Here is a 24,215-nt window from a genome sequence, read left to right on the forward strand (position 1 = left end):
CTGCACTCACTTATTTATAGCTACATTTTAAGTGAGTTTTCAGGTATATAGTTATCACCAGATTATCTGTAGCAATTACATTTTAAGCTACTGCTGAAAAAAGAGCAGTACATTTACTTAAATGCATCCAGTAACCCATATACTGGAGCATCACCAGCTCAGGCCCCTGCAGGACCCTTCTCTTTCCATACGCAAACCAAAGCTCACTATTTCAACCCGAGCCCTCCATGTGCACTGAGATCTGAATACCAAGACAAAATCTATGTATAAGCAAAACAAATCTTTCATGGGCTGAACTGTGAAAAACTACACTAAAAGTTTCAAGCATGCATCAGAGGCCCAAAATAAAAATTAGAAATAAAATTAAAAAAAGACAGGCTTAAAAAGTGAAATCCAAAATACAGAAGTAGAAGAGGGGTCACATCACGGACTGAAGTGTCACAAGAGGATCATATAACCATCCTCTGCAAAGAACAAACCCTGTTACAAAGGATTCCAATAACTATCAGCCCGTCAAATCTTAATGGCAAGAAATAAGAAGAAACCAAACCTGCAAGTACTGGATTTGAATACAATAAAGTGGTAGAATAGGTGGAAAATTATGCTTGCTTTTAATTAGATATTTTTGTATATGGCATGATCCTTTCTTGGTCAGAGCACAATAAATAAAACAAAATGTTTAACAGCATTGCTTCTTTCACTTCTGGCAGTGGGTACACAATGCAAACTATACATACCAACAGAATATTTACTAGGATCTAGATACTCTAAGGAAGATGTATTTCCAAAGCCTGGAACACGAACATCCACACCATCAGGAGGACTTGTGGTTTTTGTAGTCCTGTTATACACCAATCTGAAAACAGAACCAAGAGAATCCTGTATTAAAGCCAACTATCAAAATCTCTTTAATACAAAATGTGTTGGTAGATGAAAATGAAAAGTTAAATCCCATAATAAATTAAGGTACTACTGGCTCAGTGACTTTCAGTTTATCAGCTTTTTAAATGGGATGAGAAGCAGCAAACTGGAAGAGTTTTTATAGAAGAAGGTCAAGAACCACATTTGGGTACATATTCCTCACAGCACTGGGCATATCTGAAGGACGGACACACACTCACTCCCCCTCACACACTCACTCCCCCTCCCTCTCAATCCCCCTCAATATCTCTCTCACTCTCTGTCTCAATCTCTCTCTCTCTCAATCTCTCTGTGTGCAGGCTTCATATGAATTGGAAAAACTAGTGAGTTATTCATGGGAATAATATTACACCTGGCGCTAAGCTAGAGAAGGGAGGCATTTGCTTTAATTTGTACAGAAATCACAATGGCTGAAGTAATGGTATTTGTTCGATAGTGATAAAAGCGTGTGCTTCCCCATGTTTCCCAAGATGTAACCACTGAATCGGCTGAGGCAAGTCAGAAGCATTTGAGACTCCATGCCTAAATTCCTCCCCATTCTTCTGAAAACACACTCACACACACTCCCTCCCACACACACACACTCCCTCCCACACACACACTCCCTCCCACACACACACACACACACACACACTCCCTCCCACACACACACACACACACACACACCCTCCCACACACACACACACACACACACACCCTCCCACACACACACACACACACACACACCCTCCCACACACACACACACTCACACACCCTCCCACACACACACACTCACACACCCTCCCACACACACACCCTCCCACACACACACCCTCCCACACACACACACTCCCTCCCACACACACACACTCCCTCCCACACACACACACACACACTCCCACACACACACACACACTCCCACACACACACACACACCCTCCCACACACACACACACACCCTCCCACACACACACACCCTCCCACACACACACACACACCCTCCCACACACACACACACACTCACACACCCTCCCACACACACACACACTCACACACCCTCCCACACACACACACACACACACCCTCCCACACACACACACACCCTCCCACACACACACTCCCACACACACACACCCTCCCACACACACCCTCCCACACACACACTCCCTCCCACACACACTCCCTCCCACACACACACCCTCCCACACACACACCCTCCCACACACACACCCTCCCACACACACACACACCCTCCCACACCCTCCCTCCCACACACACACACACCCTCCCACACACACCCTCCCTCCCACACACACACTCCCTCCCACACACACACACACACACTCCCTCCCTCCCACACACACTCCCTCCCTCCCACACACACACCCTCCCTCCCTCCCACACACACTCCCTCCCACACACACTCCCTCCCACACACACACACACCCTCCCACACACACACTCCCTCCCACACACACACACCCTCCCACACACACACACCCTCCCACACACACACACACCCTCCCACACACACACACACCCTCCCACACACACACACCCTCCCACACACACACACCCTCCCACACACAGTCACACTCCCTCCCACACACAGTCACACTCCCTCCCACACACAGTCACACTCCCTCCCACACACAGTCACACTCCCTCCCACACACAGTCACACTCCCTCCCACACACAGTCACACTCCCTCCCACACACAGTCACACACCCTCCCACACACACACCCTCCCACACACACACTCACACTCCCTCCCACACACACACTCCCACACACACACTCCCTCCCTCCCACACACACACACACCCTCCCACACACACACACCCTCCCACACACACACACCCTCCCACACACACCCTCCCACACACACCCTCCCACACACACACACCCTCCCACACGCTTACACACACACACCCTCCCACACGCTCACACACACACACCCTCCCACACGCTCACACACACACACACACACACCCTCCCACACGCTCACACACACACTCCCTCCCACACGCTCACACACACACTCCCTCCCACACACTCACACTCCTTCCACACACACACACACACTCCTTCCACACACACACACACACTCCCTCCCACACACACACACTCCCTCCCACACACACTCCCTCCCACACACACACACACACTCCCTCCCACACACACACACTCCCTCCCACACACACACACACACTCCCTTCCACACACTCACACTCCCTCCCACACACTCACACTCCCTCCCACACACTCACACTCCCTCCCACACACACTCACACTCCCTCCCACACACACACACACACTCCCTCCCACACACACACACACACTCCCTCCCACACACACACACACACTCCCTCCCACACACACACTCCCTCCCACACACACACACTCCCACACACACACACACTCCCTCCCACACACACACACTCCCTCCCACACACACACACACACACACTCCCTCCCACACACACACACACACACACTCCCTCACACACACACTCCCTCCCACACACACACACTCCCTCCCACACACACACACTCCCTCCCACACACACACACACTCCCTCCCACACACACACACACACTCCCTCCCACACACACTCACACTCCCTCCCACACACACTCACACTCCCTCCCACACACACTCACACTCCCTCCCACACACACTCACACTCCCTCCCACACACACTCACACTCCCTCCCACACACACTCACACTCCCTCCCACACACACACACACACCCTCCCACACACACACCCTCCCACACACACACCCTCCCACACACACACCCTCCCACACACACACCCTCCCACACACACACACACACACTCACACACCCTCCCACACACACACTCACACACACTCACACACCCTCCCACACACACACACTCACACACCCTCCCACACACCCTCCCACACACACACTCACACACCCTCCCACACACACACACACTCACACACCCTCCCACACACACACACTCACACACCCTCCCACACACACACACTCACACACCCTCCCACACACACACACTCACACACCCTCCCACACACACACACTCACACACCCTCCCACACACACACACTCACACTCACTCCCACACACACACACACACTCACACTCACTCCCACACACACACACACCCTCCCACACACACACACCCTCCCACACACACACACCCTCCCACACACACACACCCTCCCACACACACACACCCTCCCACACACACACACCCTCCCACACACACACACCCTCCCACACACACTCCCTCCCACACACACTCCCTCCCACACACACTCCCTCCCACACACACTCCCTCCCACACACACACCCTCCCACACACACACCCTCCCACACACACACACACCCTCCCACACCCTCCCTCCCACACACACACACACCCTCCCACACACACCCTCCCTCCCACACACACTCCCTCCCACACACACACACACACTCCCTCCCTCCCACACACACTCCCTCCCTCCCACACACACTCCCTCCCTCCCACACACACTCCCTCCCTCCCACACACACTCCCTCCCACACACACTCCCTCCCTCCCACACACACACACTCCCTCCCACACACACTCCCTCCCACACACACACACCCTCCCACACACACCCTCCCACACACACACACACCCTCCCACACACACACACACCCTCCCACACACACACACACCCTCCCACACACACACACACCCTCCCACACACACACACACCCTCCCACACACACACACACCCTCCCACACACACACACCCTCCCACACACACAGTCACACTCCCTCCCACACACACACACCCTCCCACACACAGTCACACTCCCTCCCACACACAGTCACACTCCCTCCCACACACACTCCCTCCCACACACACACTCACACTCCCTCCCACACACACACTCCCACACTCCCTCCCACACACACACTCCCTCCCTCCCACACACACACTCCCTCCCACACACCCTCCCACACACACTCACACCCTCCCACACACACTCACACCCTCCCACACACACACCCTCCCACACACACACACCCTCCCACACACACACACCCTCCCACACACACACACCCTCCCATACACACCCTCCCACACGCTTACACACACACACACACCCTCCCACACGCTTACACACACACACACACCCTCCCACACGCTCACACACACACACACACACCCTCCCACACACACTCCCTCCCACACGCTCACACACACACTCCCTCCCACACACTCACACTCCTTCCACACACACACACTCCTTCCACACACACACACACACTCCCTCCCACACACACTCCCTCCCACACACACTCCCTCCCACACACACACACTCCCTCCCACACACACACACACTCCCTCCCACACACACACACACTCCCTCCCACACACACACACACTCCCTCCCACACACACACACACACTCCCTCCCACACACACACACACACTCCCTCCCACACACTCACACTCCCTCCCACACACTCCCACTCCCTCCCACACACTCACACTCCCTCCCACACACACACACACTCCCTCCCACACACACACACACACACTCCCTCCCACACACACACACACACTCCCTCCCACACACACACTCCCTCCCACACACACACTCCCTCCCACACACACACACACTCCCTCTCCCACACACACACTCCCTCCCACACACACACACACACTCCCTCCCACACACACACACTCCCTCCCACACACACACACTCCCTCCCACACACACACACTCCCTCCCACACACACACACACTCCCTCCCACACACACTCCCTCCCACACACACACACACTCCCTCCCACACACACTCACACTCCCTCCCACACACACTCACACTCCCTCCCACACACACTCACACTCCCTCCCACACACACTCACACTCCCTCCCACACACACTCACACTCCCTCCCACACACACACACTCACTCCCACACACACACACACACTCACACTCCCTCCCACACACACTCACACTCCCTCCCACACACACACACTCACACTCCCTCCCACACACACACTCACACTCCCTCCCACACACACACTCACACTCCCTCCCTCCCACACACTCACACTCCCTCCCTCCCACACACCCCCTCCCACACACACACTCACACTCCCTCCCACACACACACTCTCTCCCACACACACACTCTCTCCCACACACCCACACTCACACTCCCTCCCACACACACCCTCCCACACACACCCTCCCCTCCTCTCTCTCTCTCAATCTCTCTCTCTCTCCCACACACACCCTCCCACACACACACCCTCCCACACACACCCTCCCACACACACACCCTCCCACACGCTCACACACACACACACACCCTCCCACACGCTCACACACACACACACACCCTCCCACACGCTCACACACACACACACACACACCCTCCCACACGCTCACACACACACCCTCCCACACGCTCACACACACACACACACCCTCCCACACGCTCACACACACACACACCCTCCCACACGCTCACACACACACACCCTCCCACACGCTCACACACACACACCCTCCCACACGCTCACACACACACACCCTCCCACACGCTCACACACACACACCCTCCCACACACACACTCCCTCCCACACACACACTCCCTCCCACACACACACTCCCTCCCTCCCACACACACACTCCCTCCCTCCCACACACACACACACCCTCACTCACACACCCTCACTCACACACCCTCACTCACTCACACCCTCACTCACTCACACACCCTCACTCACACACCCTCACTCACACACCCTCACTCACACACACCCTCACTCAATCTCTCTCTCTCTCAATCTCTCTCTCTCTCTCTCAATCTCTCTCTCTCTCTCTCAATCTCTCTCTCTCTCTCTCTCAATCTCTCTCTCTCTCTCTCTCTCAATCTCTCTCTCTCTCTCTCAATCTCTCTCTCTCTCTCAATCTCTCTCACTCTCTCAATCTCTCTCTCTCTCTCACTCTCTCAATCTCTCTCTCTCTCTCAATCTCTCTCTCTCTCTCTCAATCTCTCTCTCTCTCTCAATCTCTCTCTCTCTCTCTCTCTCAATCTCTCTCTCTCTCTCTCACTCTCTCAATCTCTCTCACTCTCTCAATCTCTCTCACTCTCTCAATCTCTCTCACTCTCTCAATCTCTCAATCTCTCTCTCTCTCTCAATCTCTCTCTCTCAATCTCTCTCTCTCAATCTCTCTCTCTCAATCTCTCTCTCTCAATCTCTCTCTCTCAATCTCTCTCTCTCAATCTCTCTCTCTCAATCTCTCTCTCTCAATCTCTCTCTCTCAATCTCTCTCTCTCAATCTCTCTGTGAGCAGGCTTCATATGAATTGGAAAAACTAGTGAGTTATTCATGGGAATAAAATTACACCTGGCGCTAAGCTAGAGAAGAGAGGCATTTGCTTTAATTTGTACAGAAATCACAATGGCTGAAGTAAGGGTATTTGTTCAAAAGTGCTGAGAGTGTGTGCTTCCCCATGTTTCCCAAGATGTAACCACTGAATCGGCTGAGGCAAGTCAGAAGCATTTGAGACTCCATGCCTAAATTCCTCGCCATTCTTCTGAAAAGGCTAAAAAACATGTGTTTTTGAGCAAAAAAACGGAGGAAGCACTAAATTGAGGTAACTAATACATTCAAAAAGAATTTTAGCAGAATGTTGTAGAAAATTCGTAGCAATATGGAAAAGGCGAAAAGCTTTTTTCGAAAGTAAAAAGAAAAAATAGTAAATATTTTGTCAGCATTTGTTGATATAATGAGTATCGGCAATACTTTAAAGAGAGAAGGGCGGCATCATTTTCCCCTTACCTCCTCAACACCACTCATGCACAAGGGGACCCACCAGCAAGTAGAAAGAATCAACACTGGATAGGTATGAAATTGCCAGAATTAAGATTGAGTGCCCGTCATCCTGCAACATCTCCCACACACCCTCCCTGAACACAGAAGTTCTCCCTCCTTTAACTCAGTCTTCTATTCTGCATTTTCCCAGTGATTGTACCACGCAAGCACAGGATGACCTGCTTCTGTAGGTTAGGTGTAGTGCCACATGTAAGTCCAGTCAGTCTTGTTTCCTCTCACACTGTTCTCCCTTTTCCACTCTTGACTCGCCACCAAGACATGACTTAGCTAATTGTCAACTATTACTAAACTTGTAATCATCTTCAACTTTCATTCATCTTCCAAATCACTCCTACGGCCTTACCCCTGAGGAACACCTCCTGATGGTTGTTGCTAAGGATGCATTAGTCTGGAACGTGTACATTACAGGCAACCAACCTGATACAAAACTGGAAAAGAGCCTGTCTCTTTTTTAGATGACTACCACTAGCAAGTCAAAGACCTTGCCTTGGTGACAAGTTCCCAAACATGAACATTATAACAATAAAAGAGAAGGCAGAAATTCACTACAAGCTTTAACAATAGTGATGCAGCCAGTGGGAGAAGGGAATTAACTTCTGTTTGGTCCTTCTCCAGTCCTTTGTGCAGAGACAGATGACCATGAACACTTTTTTGTAAGCTTTATTTAACATACTCTACTTACTGGTGTTTGCCTTAGAAGCAGGAATTGGCCTTGAAGGAGGTAGACGCTGGCAAGGTACAACGATCTGCAAACGTTAACACTGTTTAAGGATTCCCAGACTATAATTTGGACCAAGGGATTCTATCAAATGAGGCAGAAGCAGCCTCTGTGATGTAACTAGTGTGCATCTTTCATCGGCCCCCAAGCCTTGTGCAGCGGCAGTGCCGGGGCTTGCCAAGTTAGTCATTTGTCCACTGCCTGGGTGGGATAGGTTGGCCAGTAGCCAGCAAATACCTGGTGATCTAGCGACATTTGGCATCAAGACACAGGAATATTATCTGTGCCACCAGACCATGGTTCCTAGATGCTTTTGCTACTGCTGTGGCAGCCTCCATTGCCAAGGGGCCCAAAGACAATGCGACATTGCTCTTCTGACAATAGCATCCCATAGCCTGCTTCTCTCATATAGGAGGTAAGCAATGGTGTTGAGACTATTTTATGCAGCACTTATTCTGTGCTCAGCAACACCGAGTGCAAAGCAGGAGTGACGCTTTGACAAAATAAGTGCGCTTACCGCTTTTTAAAACACGCAACAGACGGGACCATTTGGTGAGTCTAATATTCTGCATATATTTTCAGTGTGTGACTACAAGCACACTCCCTCCCGGAGGATCTATGATATGAGAGCACAGACACTAAAAGGTAAGTCACGCATGCACCACATGTGCGTTTTAGGGGTGCCTCAAGTGTTTCTGTGTTTACATGTTTTCGAAATGTAGTATGTCTTGAATTTGTCTATTTTATGAGATTCATGAGTGCCTTTTCCCACAAGTGAGGTGGAGTTTGAGAAGAAGAGGCACTACACACACAAGCAATATGAATAGTAGCCCTATACATGAGGGCCATGATAAACTTTGCTCTTTCGTTTCCACAGATATCCCAGAAGGACATCAATACAATTGAGAATTATTTTTCTTTAGTTAGATGTACCACACCATACCACAGAGCATTTAGTGTCATTACCTTCACTAGTGGTAGTCAATTAGGGAGTCCACCTTAGTCCTGAAGTGGAGTCTGGGGGTTAGACTCCAAAACATGAAGACCGCCCAGGATGTAAGGTACATAATATAACCCACCTCCAACACCTTTATTTTTTTCTTTTTTCTTTCTTTTTTTTTTTTTTAACTATACCGCCCCTGTGAGACTTATTAAATTAGTAATACCACCCAGAGGCAGGTATTTTTTAACATACCTAAGTCCCCACCTCTCCTATCCCTCTCAAAAGTCACATTGATGAAACTACAACAGTGCTCCCACGTATTCAGTCGGTCGAAGCATGCCCAGTTCCACAGCGGAACGGAAGAAAACCCAATGATGAAGCATGCCACCAAGAGGTAACCCTGGTGGGTGAGAATTTTTCACACACAAAAAACGCCTTATTTTCCTCTCTTCAGTCCACCCTATGGAAGCTCTTTTGGGCCTAGCCTTTTTGTAAAGTTATGCAGGGCCACACCCAGGTTTGAAGTTGACAAGGTACGAGCGGCGGGGTTGTGCAGCGGCCACTCAAGTGAAGCTAAAGAGACGATAGCAGTGAAACAGGGTACAGTCTCTCAGATGATTTTACTGCAATGAGAGCTGCGAGGCAGGAGCTGCTCGGGTGAAGCTAGTGCGGTGCGAGCAATGGAGCAGGGCAGCAACCGCTCGGGTGAGAAGTCGATGCAATGAGAGCAGCACAGCAGGATAGGAACAGCTCGGGTGAGGCTGATGTAATGAGAGCGACGAAGCAAGACAGAGGCTGCAGGGCGAAGTTGATGCGATGAGAGCAGCAAAACAAGGCAGAGTCCACTCGCATGAAGTTAATGCGATGAGAGCGACAAAGCAAGGCAGAGGCCGCTCGGGTGAAGTTGTTACGATGCGAGAGGCCAAAAAAAAAAAATAAGGCAGTCGCCACTCGGATGAAGATGATGCAATGCGAGCGGCACAACAGACCAGAAGATACTCCGGTGGAATTGATGAGATGAGAGCATAAAGCTTGCTAGGCAGGGGCCGCTCAGGTCAAGTTGATGCACTGAGAGCAGCATAGCAAGGCACAGGCTGCTCGGGTTATAGTGAGAGTTGCAGGGCGAGCGGTGAGGGGAAAGCAGGACTGCTCAGAGTCACTCTGGCTTGGAGGTCAAACCATGGGTTGCCAGGCAGAGATCAGCAGGCAGCAGGGGGGCACAAACAACCAGAGCAGTTCCCAAGAGCAGTCAGTCCTGGCAGAGTGGCAATCGTGGTACACAGCATCCTTACTTCAGCAGCGTGTCTTGAGTCCAGAAGTGTACTGACTTGACTGGGTCATAGGCCCAAGATTTATATAAAAAAGTGCCTTTGATGTGTGGGGTGACTACAAAGAGTTCTTGTGAAGTACACAGGTCCCCTTTTCAGGTCAGCGACGGCTTCAGACTATCAGTGGGCGGTAATTAGCCTCTTTGTTTGGACTCCAAACACTAACCATCTGAGGGGGGTGAGTCCTTAACAACCTCCTGACCAGGAAGACCCATCACTATGCATGTGTATGCAGCGGAGTAGCCTGTATTTTGGGTGTCTGAAGGGAATTCACAAGTGTAGCTGTCACCTCACCCAAGTCAGACATGTATTGGAAATAGGCTGTGGGTACACTGGGCAGAGTGCCCAGAGAAATGCCTACTTTCGTAAAGTGGCATTTCTAAAATACTAATAATAAACCCGAGCATAACTAAAATAGAGGATTTATTATTACCATTCCAATAGTACTAAACATGATGCAGCTAATCCTCTCAGATCAGGAATTATAGCTTATGATGGCCTAAGAGAGGGCAGACCTCACAGTAATGAAAAATGACTTTGGATAGGTTGATCACTACCAGGACATGAAAACTGAGGAGTATATGTCCTGCATTTGCTTACATAGTACCGTGCCCTGTGGGCTACCTAGGGCCTACCGTAGGGGTGACATAAATATAGGAAAAGGTTTGAATAATGTGTGGCATAGGTTTTAAACGCAAAGTCAGGGTGGCGGTCAAGCTTTGCACACATCAGGCCTGAGACGTGCTTACAGAGCTACTTGAGTGGGAGGCTCAATCAATGCTTCAAGTCCACCAGTAGCATTTAATTTACATGCTCTGGGTATAGGTATACCACTCTACAAGGGACTTAAAGGTAAAATAAATATGCCAATTGTGGACAAGCCAATGTTACCATGTTTTTAAGGGAGACACACGTGCACTTTGAGCACTTTACCACTGCTTATCAGTGCTAGAGTTCTAAGGCCACCAAAGAGATTCAGCAACAAAACAGAAGGTAAAGGCAAAATGTCTGGGAGTAGACTACCCTAAAGGTGCCAGGTCTAGTAGGTCATATCTGAGGAATTCCTTAGCTTTGGGAATACTAACTATAACTACAGATTGGCAATCAGATTTAATGTGATGTCTTTCTTTTTATCTATTGTATGTGTTGGGCATTTGTTTAGTGGTTTACATAATCACATGACCATAATTATGTCTTTTAGTTGTCCATGTAGTTATTCTGAAACTTTCAATGTGTAGTCTAATTTATTTTTTGGGCTTCCTTACTATGTTTAGTAGGACTGTGCTACATCTGAAGTCCAAAGTGAATGAAAGCCAATCATTGTTACTATTATAAAAATTGTTATTCAAAATTGAGATTATTTTTTTTTCCTAATGGCCAATTTACATGTCCTCCAGATAGTAGTTTGTTGAACTCACTGCTATGTCACTTTTCTATTTTGTTGCATGGGGTACAGAGGGAAGATGTTTTTTGCTTAGCTTGCTGGGTACAGTTTTATTTTGTGAGCATGCATGCAAAGAAAACTTATGTAGATTAAGATGTATTCTAATTGTTATGTATTTGTTTATAGGTTTCCATTAGCATGTAACCATAAATGGGTCTTTCAGTTGTTCATGTAGTAAATCTGAAACTTTATGTATGCAGTCTAGTTTGTTTTAGCCTTCCTTGCTACTTTTAGTTGTATTGTGCTACTAGATAAAACTAAGTTGAAACACCTTATGACTTAATATTTACTTAAACTACTTCCCTGTGGTATCCCACAGAACCATCTACACACCCTAATATGTAACACTACTAAATTTGCTAAAAACTCAGCTGACTTTTTTTTGTGCTATGCAAAATACAAGGGTCTATGGAAAATACATCCAAGGCAAGGTCTCAAACCATGATTCCATCCCTCATCAACCCAATCTATGTTCACAGGCTTAGTACAATCACTTTACAATCCCACTAGCTAAACCTCCATTGAAAACTAAAAATGAAGCGTGTTGCCTATACTAGTGCCGTTATCTTATGAACTATGAATAACATGAGTTTATGCTGCTGAGGACAGCATGGAGCCTGAGATTTCGTGACAAATTGTATATTATGTTTTTTGCAATATGCTGTATTGGAATTTGTGTCAAAAGCTTTTCTTTTACCCAACAAGAAGAATAAATGTTAATTCAGGTTAAGAAGTAATACCTTGTTGGTCGCGTCAAATACTATACCACTCCCTACACCTTTATAACTGAAGCCTTGAAATGTTGTGATTGTGTCTCAATCACCCTCATCTTCCAAGCTTTGATGGAGGGGAAAGATCAAAAAAGGGTACTTAAAAGGTCCCTGAAAGCAATGCACTCAGTAAAGTGGGTGTCAGTGCAGCGAGGGAGAAATATAAGAATTACAGAGGTCTTTCTCACAGCTAAGCAAACTGGCAGCTCATAATAGAAGCAAAAAGAAGTCCAAAGCATGACGTTAATATTAATGGCTGTTAAAGAAACTAAAGGTGTCTGTTAATATAGCGACAGACAAAATTCCTACAGCTCAGAAATTAGAAACAAAAAAACACAAGCCTCCCAAGCAAGACTTATCCAATTCACCTCCTGAGAGAGTAGAAAAGCATTCATTCCTCACTCAGGTTAGAGACACAACCGTTTCTCTCTTTTTTTCCACTACTAGAACCTCAGCTATCACTCGGTCAGCCTGCTGCTGATAAACTGCCACTAACAGCGGTATTACAAGTAGGTCCGAGTCAAGGGGCATTATCAAGTCAGCCATATAGAATTAATGACGTCCAAAAGATAACCACTAATGAATCAAAAACCCCTGTCAATTTATGTGAGCGTTCTCTAGAGTATAAAACAATCAATACCACCTATCAATAAATTAGTTACTAATTAAATAACACGAAGAATCTTGTCATTATAAATGTGCCCAAAATAACAAAACAGAAGCCTTCTTGAGCCCTCAGAAATACAAGTTTGGCATAGCTAAAGGATAAAGTTAGGCATGGATGTCTGTGGTGCAAGAACATTACATTTGTGAGCATGATTGCTTTGTGGTGCATTTATTTCTTTTCTCTTTTCGGTGCATGAAAGGCGTTGGCAGAAAATGTTTAATATACTTTTAAGTTTGACTAGCCAGAATAGAACTTTGACTACGGGTAAGAGCGTTTTGTTTAAAAAGACAAATTCTGGAATGAACTGCCTTACACACCTCTCTTTTGAAAGTCTGCTTAGGATCGCACTTGAAAAGAATTCTTCGGTTAAGGGGACTGCCGGTGCTTTCACTACACTGTTATACTGTCAGCCAACTGACCCTGCCCAATGAACCCTGGGACCTCTGCTGTTTCAATTAACGTTCAATACGAACAAGTGTCTATACAATAGTGGTTGTAGTAGATGGATGCTTATTACTCTGCAGTTTTTGTCTAAGATCTTTCACTCGGGCATGAGCAACGCTTTAGATGTTGATTTGATTCACTGGGTGACTGGTTAAACTTTAATTGTTCTTCATCTAGTAATTTGTGGAATCAATTATTTGACTATATAAATTTCAGGTTGTGTAAAATTATATTTCCTGATTCCTACAGTTTTTATGGCTATTCTTGTAATATGCCCTGCCGAAACGGGAACAAAAAACGTGTTTTAATTTCAATTTATATTGCTCGATCTCTAATTTTGCAGCTTTGGAAATAGAGTTCCCATCTACGGCGCAAAGGGGAGAATGTTTGAATGCAAAGGGGAGACTGTTTGAATGTATATACTCACCAATAAATAACCAGCCTTCTAAATTCCAAGAGATGTGCCAAATTATTCAGCTCCAAGAAGAAATGTATGGTATATAGATATATTAGGACTGTAGTTCAGCATGCAATATGTGTATTCCTCCTCTCAGAAATTTCAGATGTCTTCTTTAATGAATTACTAATGATGTCTTTTAAAAGTAAGGTCTCTTCCTTCTAAAGCTTTATCACGTCTTCATGTTGATTGAAGAAACTGCAGCTATTGGAGAATGTTGGATAGGCATGTCTAATGTATTATTCAGATTTTTTTACACTAAACAGAACAAAATAATTACATTTTGCTTTAATGACACCAACAGATTTTGTTTTACCTTCTTCTCAGGTGAATATTTCTGAAGAACTGAGTTAGGGTTATCTGGTTCTTTACAACGTGTGCAGTTATCGCTCTCTAAGGGAACCACTTTGAAAGCCTCCATCGGTTCCCAGCTTTGAAAGAACCCACTCATGAGCTCAAACTCTATTTGACATTGTCATTATTAAGAAAACAAAACTTCTCAACATACAAGCATCTCGAGAAAGACCACCACAACCTGTATGAAGATTAGCAGGCATCAGGCTGTCTCAACTTTTGGGCTCTGTACTGTCAGTCACACAAAAAACAATTGTACGCCTTCTTTGATTGCCAAGATCATCTTAATCAGTAAATCAACAAGTCTTTTTCAAGGCCCCATTTTTGGCACAGTACATGCTGTCTCTTGCAATGCATTTCGTCACCTTACAGTGGGCTGATAGCCCACCCATTACTTACCGTTGCTTGGCTTTGCTGTCCTCATTTGCTTGTTTCCTATTCATCAGTTTCCATAGGCTATCCTTCCTCTTTTAGTGTTTGTCCCTTTCCTGCAGCAGACACAGTGTGTTCTTCCACTGATCAGTTTACCAGCACTATTTTTTTCTTTTTAATAACTGTACAAGAGTGTGTGCATTTTCTAGCTGTCTTCCTGATGTATAGCTCCCCCCACTGTTTCTCCTCATTTTACTTCTGCCCAGGTTCCACTGTCTATTTATTTTCTTGGACCCTCCTCCCACACCCTTGTTGCCGGTATGCTTGATCATGAGCTTCCCACCCTCCCTCTATTGGATTCCCTGCCCCTAATGCCCACCCTCTGTTATCTGTGTACTTCCCAGAGCCTCTCCTGCCCATCCTCCATTGTCCGTGAGTTTGCCTCAGCCCTTACCATCCACTCTCGGTTGTCAGTGTGCTCACCTATCCCCTCTCATCTCCTCCCATTCAAGTCCTTCTGCCCAGCCATACCTCCCTTCCTTCATGTTGTCTCGTCCCTCAATCCACTCCCCTATTTCACTGGAGAGTGGGTTGAGGGACAAGACAACACAGAGGAAAAGGGAAGGAAAGAAGGCAGAAGCGAGGGACATGCATGGAGAAAGGACAGGAAAGAGGGGATGGGGGAAATGCACAGTTAAAATATTTTTAAGAAGGATTGATGAGGTAAGCAGTAATGCACTTTTTTCTAAAAAACAAAAATAAAATAAAAAAATTCATTAGCACTGCCTGCATCAGAGTGCTTTTTAAAAATATTGTCTTTAGGTCCACTGCTGTACAGCACGAAGGACTCAAAAAATCCACTTGACCCTCAGCATTGGCGAGTCTTATTTGATCAGGTCGAGCTATTTTTAGGGGCGGGCAGAAAGCGCTCCGTCCCCTGTAGTAATCTCTCTTTGGGCTTCCAACCACTGCCATATCATGTCAGCCACTTTCATTGGTTCGTGGGCTTGCCTTTTAAAATCCGCTTGCTTTCATTTGTGAAAGGCATGCATACGTCATGCCTATTCCGGTGTTTAGCCCACCTACACAGCACCGGCAAACTACTGAAAACATAGGAGGCTCGATGTTTTCAGCATGGTTTCCGGACTACTTTATCTGTTTATTTTCCACGCAGTGCGATCGCGCTGGGGTTTTTCAATTTCAGCACAATCGCACTGCATTTTACATAGTGCGATCGCGTTGCATTTTTTTTCTTTTAATTTGTGTGGCAAGAAAAGTCCGGTTAGGAGTTTATAACGCTAGTAGCTCTAACTTGAGCAAATGAGACCCGTTGCATTGAAAATGCGAGACCTCTCTCCATCGCACTCATGCTCATGGCGGCTGTGGCACTTATAAGTTTTAGAAAACGCAAACTTGTTTGGCTGTATTTGAGCGCTTTGCATGACTACCAGGTATGTTGCATTGTTTTTATCTGCTCTCTGGCGCTACTAAATCGCAGTTTTTTTATTTAGCAGTTCATTTAGATGCACTTGAGAATGCGGCCTTAAACACTCCTGCAGGGATGGCTGAAGAAATGGGTCTGGCTCAGTCACACCCTGTAAGGTTCACTGTTGCAAATGAATTGTGTTGTGGTCAGGAAATGAAAGCTACAATGGCCCTTGAACAAGCTGTGGGACCTAGAGTGGTACACTCATAGTTTGTTGCTGCTGTGTGTCTGTGTTGTATTGTATACTTTGCTTTAGCATTCCAATATGAAATTTCTGTTCATCTGCCAGTTTTTCAGTGTTCTAATACTGCCACGATTAAAAGACCCGTGGGTAAATGTACCCCCCCTTAAACACAGCACATGGGCGCACTGTGCGTTAATGCTGCACAATATTTGGGCCATTTGAAATGCTTAAGGCTTGTGATGGACATCGTTCTGAAGTAGAATTACTGTGCAAACTGGAACATGGACGCGCACTGTTGTCGCTTACTTGGAAGATTGTATTTCCATATGTATCTGTTCACAAGGCGCACTTTTCAAAGAAGCTGTATTGTGTATGAATGTAAAAAAACGCCATTGCTGACAGAGGCCATAATCATTTGCAGCACTTTATTTAGTTTCTGTGACTACTTTCTTCAGAATGTATGATGAAGCCAAATGAGCCAACCTCATATTCCTCTTAGGAAATATTTTTGGGTCTGGGAGGGAATGCTTTCTGTACCACAAATCGCATTTTAAATGCCCAAACGTGCTCTGCCTCTCTGTAGGCTACTTTTAAAATTTAGATGGATTATTATTTTTCCATATGTATCGGTTTGCAAAGAGCACTTTTAAAATGAGCTGTACTATGTGTATGAGCGTAAAAAACACCATATTTAAATGTTTGGAATCAAGTATTCCTCAGAGTATACTCGTTTGGCAACAAGGCATTTTAGGGTAGAAAATTATATTCGACTAAAACAAGCATGCCTCAAGGAGGCTTGCTTGATTTGCAGTAGACCCATCTGGTTAAGAACACACCCTTCCCAGTGAAATGTGCACATATCTACTGCAAATTTTGCTGAAATGTTAATTAATCATGTTTGACACTAAGGAATCACAAGGAAGCAGCAAGGGTTTTCTGATATTTCACATGTGGGACTGAATGAGAGTCCTACAGCAAGTTGTTGTTCACAACAAGGCAATTACAGGAGTCATTTATTTGTATGATTGATCGCAGCATCCTCTGCTGTGAACATAGACCACCGTTTTCTGTGCTGACAGCTTGCACGTCTCCTTATATATTTGCATTATAGAACTGAATTAGCATGGCAGGTTTAAATTAGGATGCTAAATGGCAACATTTTCCTTTTTGGCTACAGATAGAGGAAGAAGGTACACTGAAGTGCTTTAGTCATATGCAGGGCCACTGGAATTAGGTGGCAGGAAAAGACCAATTTATGAAGCAGGGTTGACCAATTTATGTGGCAAGAAAAGTCCAGTTATGAATTTACAGTGACAATAAGTCTAACTCAAGCAAATGCAAGACCCATTGCATTGCAAATGCTTGTTAATACTTACTCCTCCATTCTGGGGAGTTGACACTGAACAGGTCTTCTGTTCAGTTGAAAAGTGGCAGGGCAATAAAAGATGCCTTTAAATCTTATTCTTATGTCACATTTGCTCTGTCTTCACAGAGAGGTCCAAAGTCAGTTTTTCTTACAATTAATTTTTCTTCTGACTGCAGAGTTCCAGAACTTTGTAAGGTGAACTGTGACCTGCTACTTAAAATGTAACATGAAAGGATATAGGGTGTCAGGTTTTAACTAACACACATCATTTAAATGACTGAGTCAACTGAGAAAACATTTTAAAATATATTTCAGTAGCTATGAAAGCCTTTTTAATATTTCTGTGTGATGAAAAAAATATTTGAATAGGATGAAAGCAAATCAGAATACTTTGTGTTGATGTGCAAAGGATATGTTTCCGGAAACCCAATTTTCAAAGACTGTTAATACACTATGTAGTTTTATCAGTAAATCTGTAAGTTAGTGGAGAGTTTTTTTTTTAGACATTTCTTGGAAAGTTACTGAGTGTAGATGACAATATGTTACCACATCATGGTTTAGTAATATATTTATTAAAATTGAGTGTTTAAACAAACTGAGAAGCACTCCTGCCCTGATGGCAATGTTGTTAGTAAACTATAAAAAGACCAAGGTTATGTGGGCTAGATGTCATGGGTATGTGGGCTAGATTCTTGTGATGCATGAAGCAAACTCTAGTCTGCTTAATCAAGCAAAAGAGGGTTTTTTTGGACTGCAGAAATGCTGAGCTCACATATTTGAAGGTGCAATCATATGTGAGAATGAAGAAAAAGGAGACTGTAAACTATTTGCCTTGGATCACACAATTTGAGATTTGTTTACAGGTCAAGTACATAACAGTTAGGTTGAGTCGATTATTTAAGTTACTCGACCTGCAGTTCTAGTAACAGTTTTATGATTTTTCGAGCCCTGGACCGGTTACAAATCATTGCCAAAGCCATTAACTGTCATAGGATTAATCTATTGGATTTGCCAAATTTTGTTATGCACTGACGTTCTTTTCCTGGCTATCACAGGAGCCCTCTATTAAGGGCACAGAGGTAGACTGTGTGCTATCAAATTGCTTTTGAACAATTGTATACAAGGTTTCCATGTGTAAGAGGTTGCACCTTATACAGGTCAAAGCACCTGGTTGGGGAGGGGGGTGAATTACAACTCTGCTGAGCGTGGGCATAACACTTCGAAGAAGGGGATAAAAAGGAGTACGGAGTAAGTCAATGCAATTAAACAGTATAGCCTGAATACTACATTTAACAAGATGCTCACAGACAGCACATTGCCAACAGTTCTTGATAGTAAAGGGATCAATATTCCAATGATGAGAACGCAAGTTATAGGTACCTTAGAGCACGAGTTATAGTTACTTTAGGTAACTAACTATAAAACTGATGTATTTCTATGGTTTGGTACTTTTAAGATGTGAGCCTAACTAGAACGTCCCTGTAATCTTTTGTTTAGGTGAATTTCTATGTTTTTTTGACGTAAAGTAATTTTTATTACTATACATTAATCCAACCACCACAGTGCATGACCTTTGCCAGTGCACTGCGGCGGGTGGCCACAGAGCCTGCGGCCAACCCCTATAATAAGCCAACCTGGCGCGCCGACGGCCAACAACCATGCTCACCAGGGATTGGCCATAACACCTATAACAACCCAACCCTGCACAGCACCCCCTCCCAAGGCCGAACTTGGCCCAGGGGACCCCATCCCAACACCCAGCCCAAACATAAAAAATAAAATTGGGGGATGGGGCAGTGCAGCCCCCCTCCCCAGGCCGATCTCAGCCCCCGGGACCCCAACCCCCCCCCGAACCAAGCTAACATTTCAGGGAGAAAGGAAGGCAGTGCACCCCCGACCCCCCTCCCTAGGACCATCTTGGCCCCAGCGATCCCATCTCTAGGGCCTGCATTTTTTGGAGGGAAGGGGGCTGCCTGGTCCCCCTCCCCAGGGCCAATCTTGGCAGTAGGAACCCCATCCCCTGGGGCCCGGCCATATGACCTGGGTGCCCCCTAGGGCATCCAGGGATAATGTTGGGGACTGCAGTGGGAGCCTCAAGGCCCCCACGGTCCCAGCCGGCTCCCCCCTCCTGTGGGAGCAGGCTAAAGCAGCTTTCCCTCCGTGAGAGCAATGCTTCCTAACCTCCGCTCGTATGAAGTGAGAACTGTTTGACAGCTCTCACTTCATCCATGCTGAGTGTTTTCTGTGACTTAGTGGGAGCTGTCAGCTCCAATCAAGTCATAGCAAACAGCTATGTCCCGGGTGCGGGCACCCTGGGACATAGTAGGGGCTGACCCTGGGGATGGGGAGGGGTTGGTGGTCACCAGGGCCTTTATTGGCTCCTCGAGGAGGGACGCTTGGACCCCCTCCAACTAGCCCCGGGGAGGTGGTGGTCATCGGGACTGCAGTGAGGCCGGGCAGCCCCCCTACATTAGTTTTCATTAGTGCCCTGGGAAGGTGGCGGCCCCTGTGGATGCAGGGGCGGGGTCCAGTGGCATTAAAATGGCAATGGCCCCAGGACTTGGCCCACATGGGGACCTCAGCTTTATTAGGCATGGGAGCCCACACTTTTTTTTTAAGGGGGGGGGATTTTTTGCCAAGTGTCAGTGTGTTTAGACTTTAGTACTCTGGGATCCTGCTAACAACGACCCCAGTGTCAGTGCTCTCTCCCCCAAATATAGTTGTAAGGTAACTTTTACAACCCACAATTGCCATACTGGTGCACCAATGTAAGTCTCTAGTAGATGGTACGTAGGTACCCAGGACATTGGTACACCTAGGGTCCCCCATGGGCTGCAGCATGTACTGTGCCACCCATGAGGGTCCATGCAAACTGACTACAGGCCTGCCATTACAGCCAGTGTGAAATGGTGCATGCACCTTTCACTCCAGACATAAGGTTTGCCTTATATCATGACAGCTGCTTTCTGACCCTGTAAGTCACCCCTAAGGTAAGCCCTTTAGCCCAAGAGTGCATGGATCTATGTGTGAGGGTAACCCTGCATGAGCAGAGGTGCCCCTACAACCCCAGACTCTATTTGATGGGCTTTGTAAGGGCAGGGAAGCCACCTTAAAGAACGCAATGGACACTGGCCAACAGGAGTGGCCCAACTACATAATGGCTTCACCAAACATAGGCATGTTTGGTGTCAAACATGTTGAAATCATGCAACTACGCTGATTCCAGTGCTAGCTGCATGATACCATGTACTCTAGTGGTTCCCTAGGGGCTCCCTCATGTCTGCCTGTACAGCCTTGCAGGATCTGCATGCCAGCCTGTTTTGCCACCGACCCCAGACACTGTTCTGCCCTCCTGCTGCTGAGCCCAACTCCTAAAAGGGAAGGCAGAACAAAGGATTTCCTATTCGACAAAAGTGCACCCATCTCTTCTTTAGAAATCGGTGTCTCTTGGCTGGGGTGGTTGTGCCTCGGACCACCAGCAGATTGGTTTGAAGAGCACATTTGGTGCACTCCTTGCATGAACCAGTTTTCACAACTGCAGGAACCCCCGGTTCCCGCTCTGGACGAAACCACACAAACGACAAGGGAGGGATCCCACCCTGTCCAGCTCCTCCCCTAGGGAGGTGCATACAGCTCTTCTAGGTGGCCACTTGATTCTGCCATCTTGGAAATAAGATGATCAGAGGCCCCTGGGAGCATCTGACTGGTTAGTCCAGCTGGGTGACTTACTGCAGTACCCCACCTATCGGAGGAGGTCAAGTACGAGTCCAACCCCCTTCTTGGGTTACTTGAGGCTCCCCTGAGGTTGGGACCCTACATTTGTCTGCAAGACTTCAGGAACCATCTGCAAGTCTCCTCTGCAAGACACTTCTGCAACCTGGACACCAGAACTGCTGCTGTTCTTCGCTGGAACCAGAAGCAAGAATGTAACCAGTAGGAGGGCTTCTCCTGCAACTTTGTTTCCAAGTTCTGCAAAGACTTCTGCAACCCTGTGGCTGTGCATCCTCAGATTCACTGGGACTCTGCCTGCACTTAGGAAAGAAAGATGGAATCTTGCTTGGATTGAAGGAGTCACTCCCTTGCATCTGCAGACACCTCGAGGACAACAACCACCTTGTGTCCTGCTGTCCCATGAACTCTCCAAGGTTCTGCAACACAGGTGGTGGTTTTGTGGCTCTCCAGAGGTCTCACCCATCTTCCTTGCAACTGGGAAGTTGGTGGTCCCTCGCTGGAGCTGCTTGGCTGGAACACATGTGCACCACCTCTGCTTGTCATTGCCAAGGCTTGTTGGCTTTTCATCCCGAAGACCTCCTAGCTCCAAGAAGCCCCAGCCTCCAGCACGCTCCAGTTCCAAGAATGACATGTCATAAAATCCTGCGAGGTGGGCATTCCTCTTGGTTGTGCTGTCAAGGCCTCCCTGTGACTCCCTGTTTGGAGGGGGGCATTGATTCCTGCTGGCTCTCCTACTTGCTGAGGACTGGCCCTGACCTATCTGCCAAGGTTGGGTCACTTGGACCTCACTAGTGCCCACAAATCTTGCAAACTCCGTGTAACGCTTCTCTGCATTTGCCAAGGATTTAAGATAGCAATACTAAGGGAAGCCAATAAATTAGGCCCAGCAGAAAAAAAATCCTGATTGTTAAATACTCTGTTTATTCCTTTGAGACCTCTCCTTCAAAATAAAAACACTTGAAAAAAGTTTGAGGGCAACAGCAAAGTCGAGAGCAAACCTAAAATAGGCAAATGCCTGACATTTTAAATATTTGTTGATGTAGGTTTCTTTTATATACCATAAATAATTTGTAATTAAAGAAAAAACAGTGAGACTGCAAATTGGCACCTAGTTCTTGAATAGAGGGGCATGTACTCACGATAAAAAGCAAAAACACATAAATGTATATATTTATAAGAGAACTCCTGTTGGACAAAAAGTTAAATATGGGACAAGGAAACAATGACAAACTTTCATGGGTAAGACTGGACAAGGGCGCTTCCGCATTACACACCCTCTAAGTATTGGATTTTTTATGGTATGAACACAAATATCCACTTTAGGAAAATGCTAATGCTATACTTCAAGATCGATACACTGGTCATTGTACAAGAGTGTCAAACTACTCACTGTACTCTATCTGCTAAGATAGCAAGCATGATCACCGAAAAGGTTGTGATTAAAGTCAATTTAGGTTTAAGGCAGTCACGCTACCTGATGTTGTCAATCCAGCAGTCAATGAAGACGGGTAAAAGCAGCTCCAGATTCAGCCACAGAGTGAAGTAATTATCAGTCTTCTTGGAGCAGAGGTAGTGTACCACGGATGGTTTGTCCAATTTTGCTTCCAACTGGTTCCCCAAATCACCAGGTACTGTAAACAATCCAAAAGGAACAAGTTAGGATAAAAACTAATCATGGTAAATGCAATCCATTAACTTTTGATGGATATTTGTGATGGGAAATGTACCACGTTTAATACATTCTTTCTTCAAAAGCATTGATTTCTGTGTCTGTTACAGACCTACCATGATATCTTTAGCGGTCTGCTAGACTTGTGTTAAAAAAAAAAAAAAAAAACAAGGATGCAAATGAGATTTTGATTTGTCCCCTTCGGCCTGCCTGTGGTCTGTTGAGTGTCAGACACATTGTGGACCAGCCCCTCTGGGCGTTGGTGATGGTGATGGGCACACAATTGGGTCACAAGGTCAGCCTCAGTTGCCATTGCTTGGTTGGCCGGATCTGTCACACTCTTTGGATCAGAACATAGGACAGCCTTTCATGGAATGGAAAGTCAGCCATGGTAAGTGATGGCACTTAGGCGGGCACCACTAGGGAAAGAGTATCACTAAGTATAGTTTGCAGCCCCACTAATTCCTGTGTCATGATGCAGACTT

At 46.6% G+C, this 24,215-nt stretch overlaps 1 protein-coding gene across 1 annotated transcript in view; it reads right to left on the bottom strand.

Annotated features, from left to right (window-relative positions):
- PLA2G15 (phospholipase A2 group XV) overlaps positions 1-24,215 on the bottom strand; it is a 196,293-nt gene that overhangs the window by 66,747 nt on the left and 105,331 nt on the right. The window contains exons 2-3 of the mRNA XM_069217260.1: positions 23,536-23,692; positions 738-856 (exon numbers count right to left, since the gene is read on the bottom strand). Coding sequence (XP_069073361.1) covers positions 738-856; positions 23,536-23,692 — 276 coding nt within the window. The remainder of the gene's footprint in view (positions 1-737; positions 857-23,535; positions 23,693-24,215) is intronic.

This window comes from Pleurodeles waltl, chromosome 12 (assembly GCF_031143425.1).
Source record: "Pleurodeles waltl isolate 20211129_DDA chromosome 12, aPleWal1.hap1.20221129, whole genome shotgun sequence".
NCBI lineage: Eukaryota > Metazoa > Chordata > Amphibia > Caudata > Salamandridae > Pleurodeles > Pleurodeles waltl.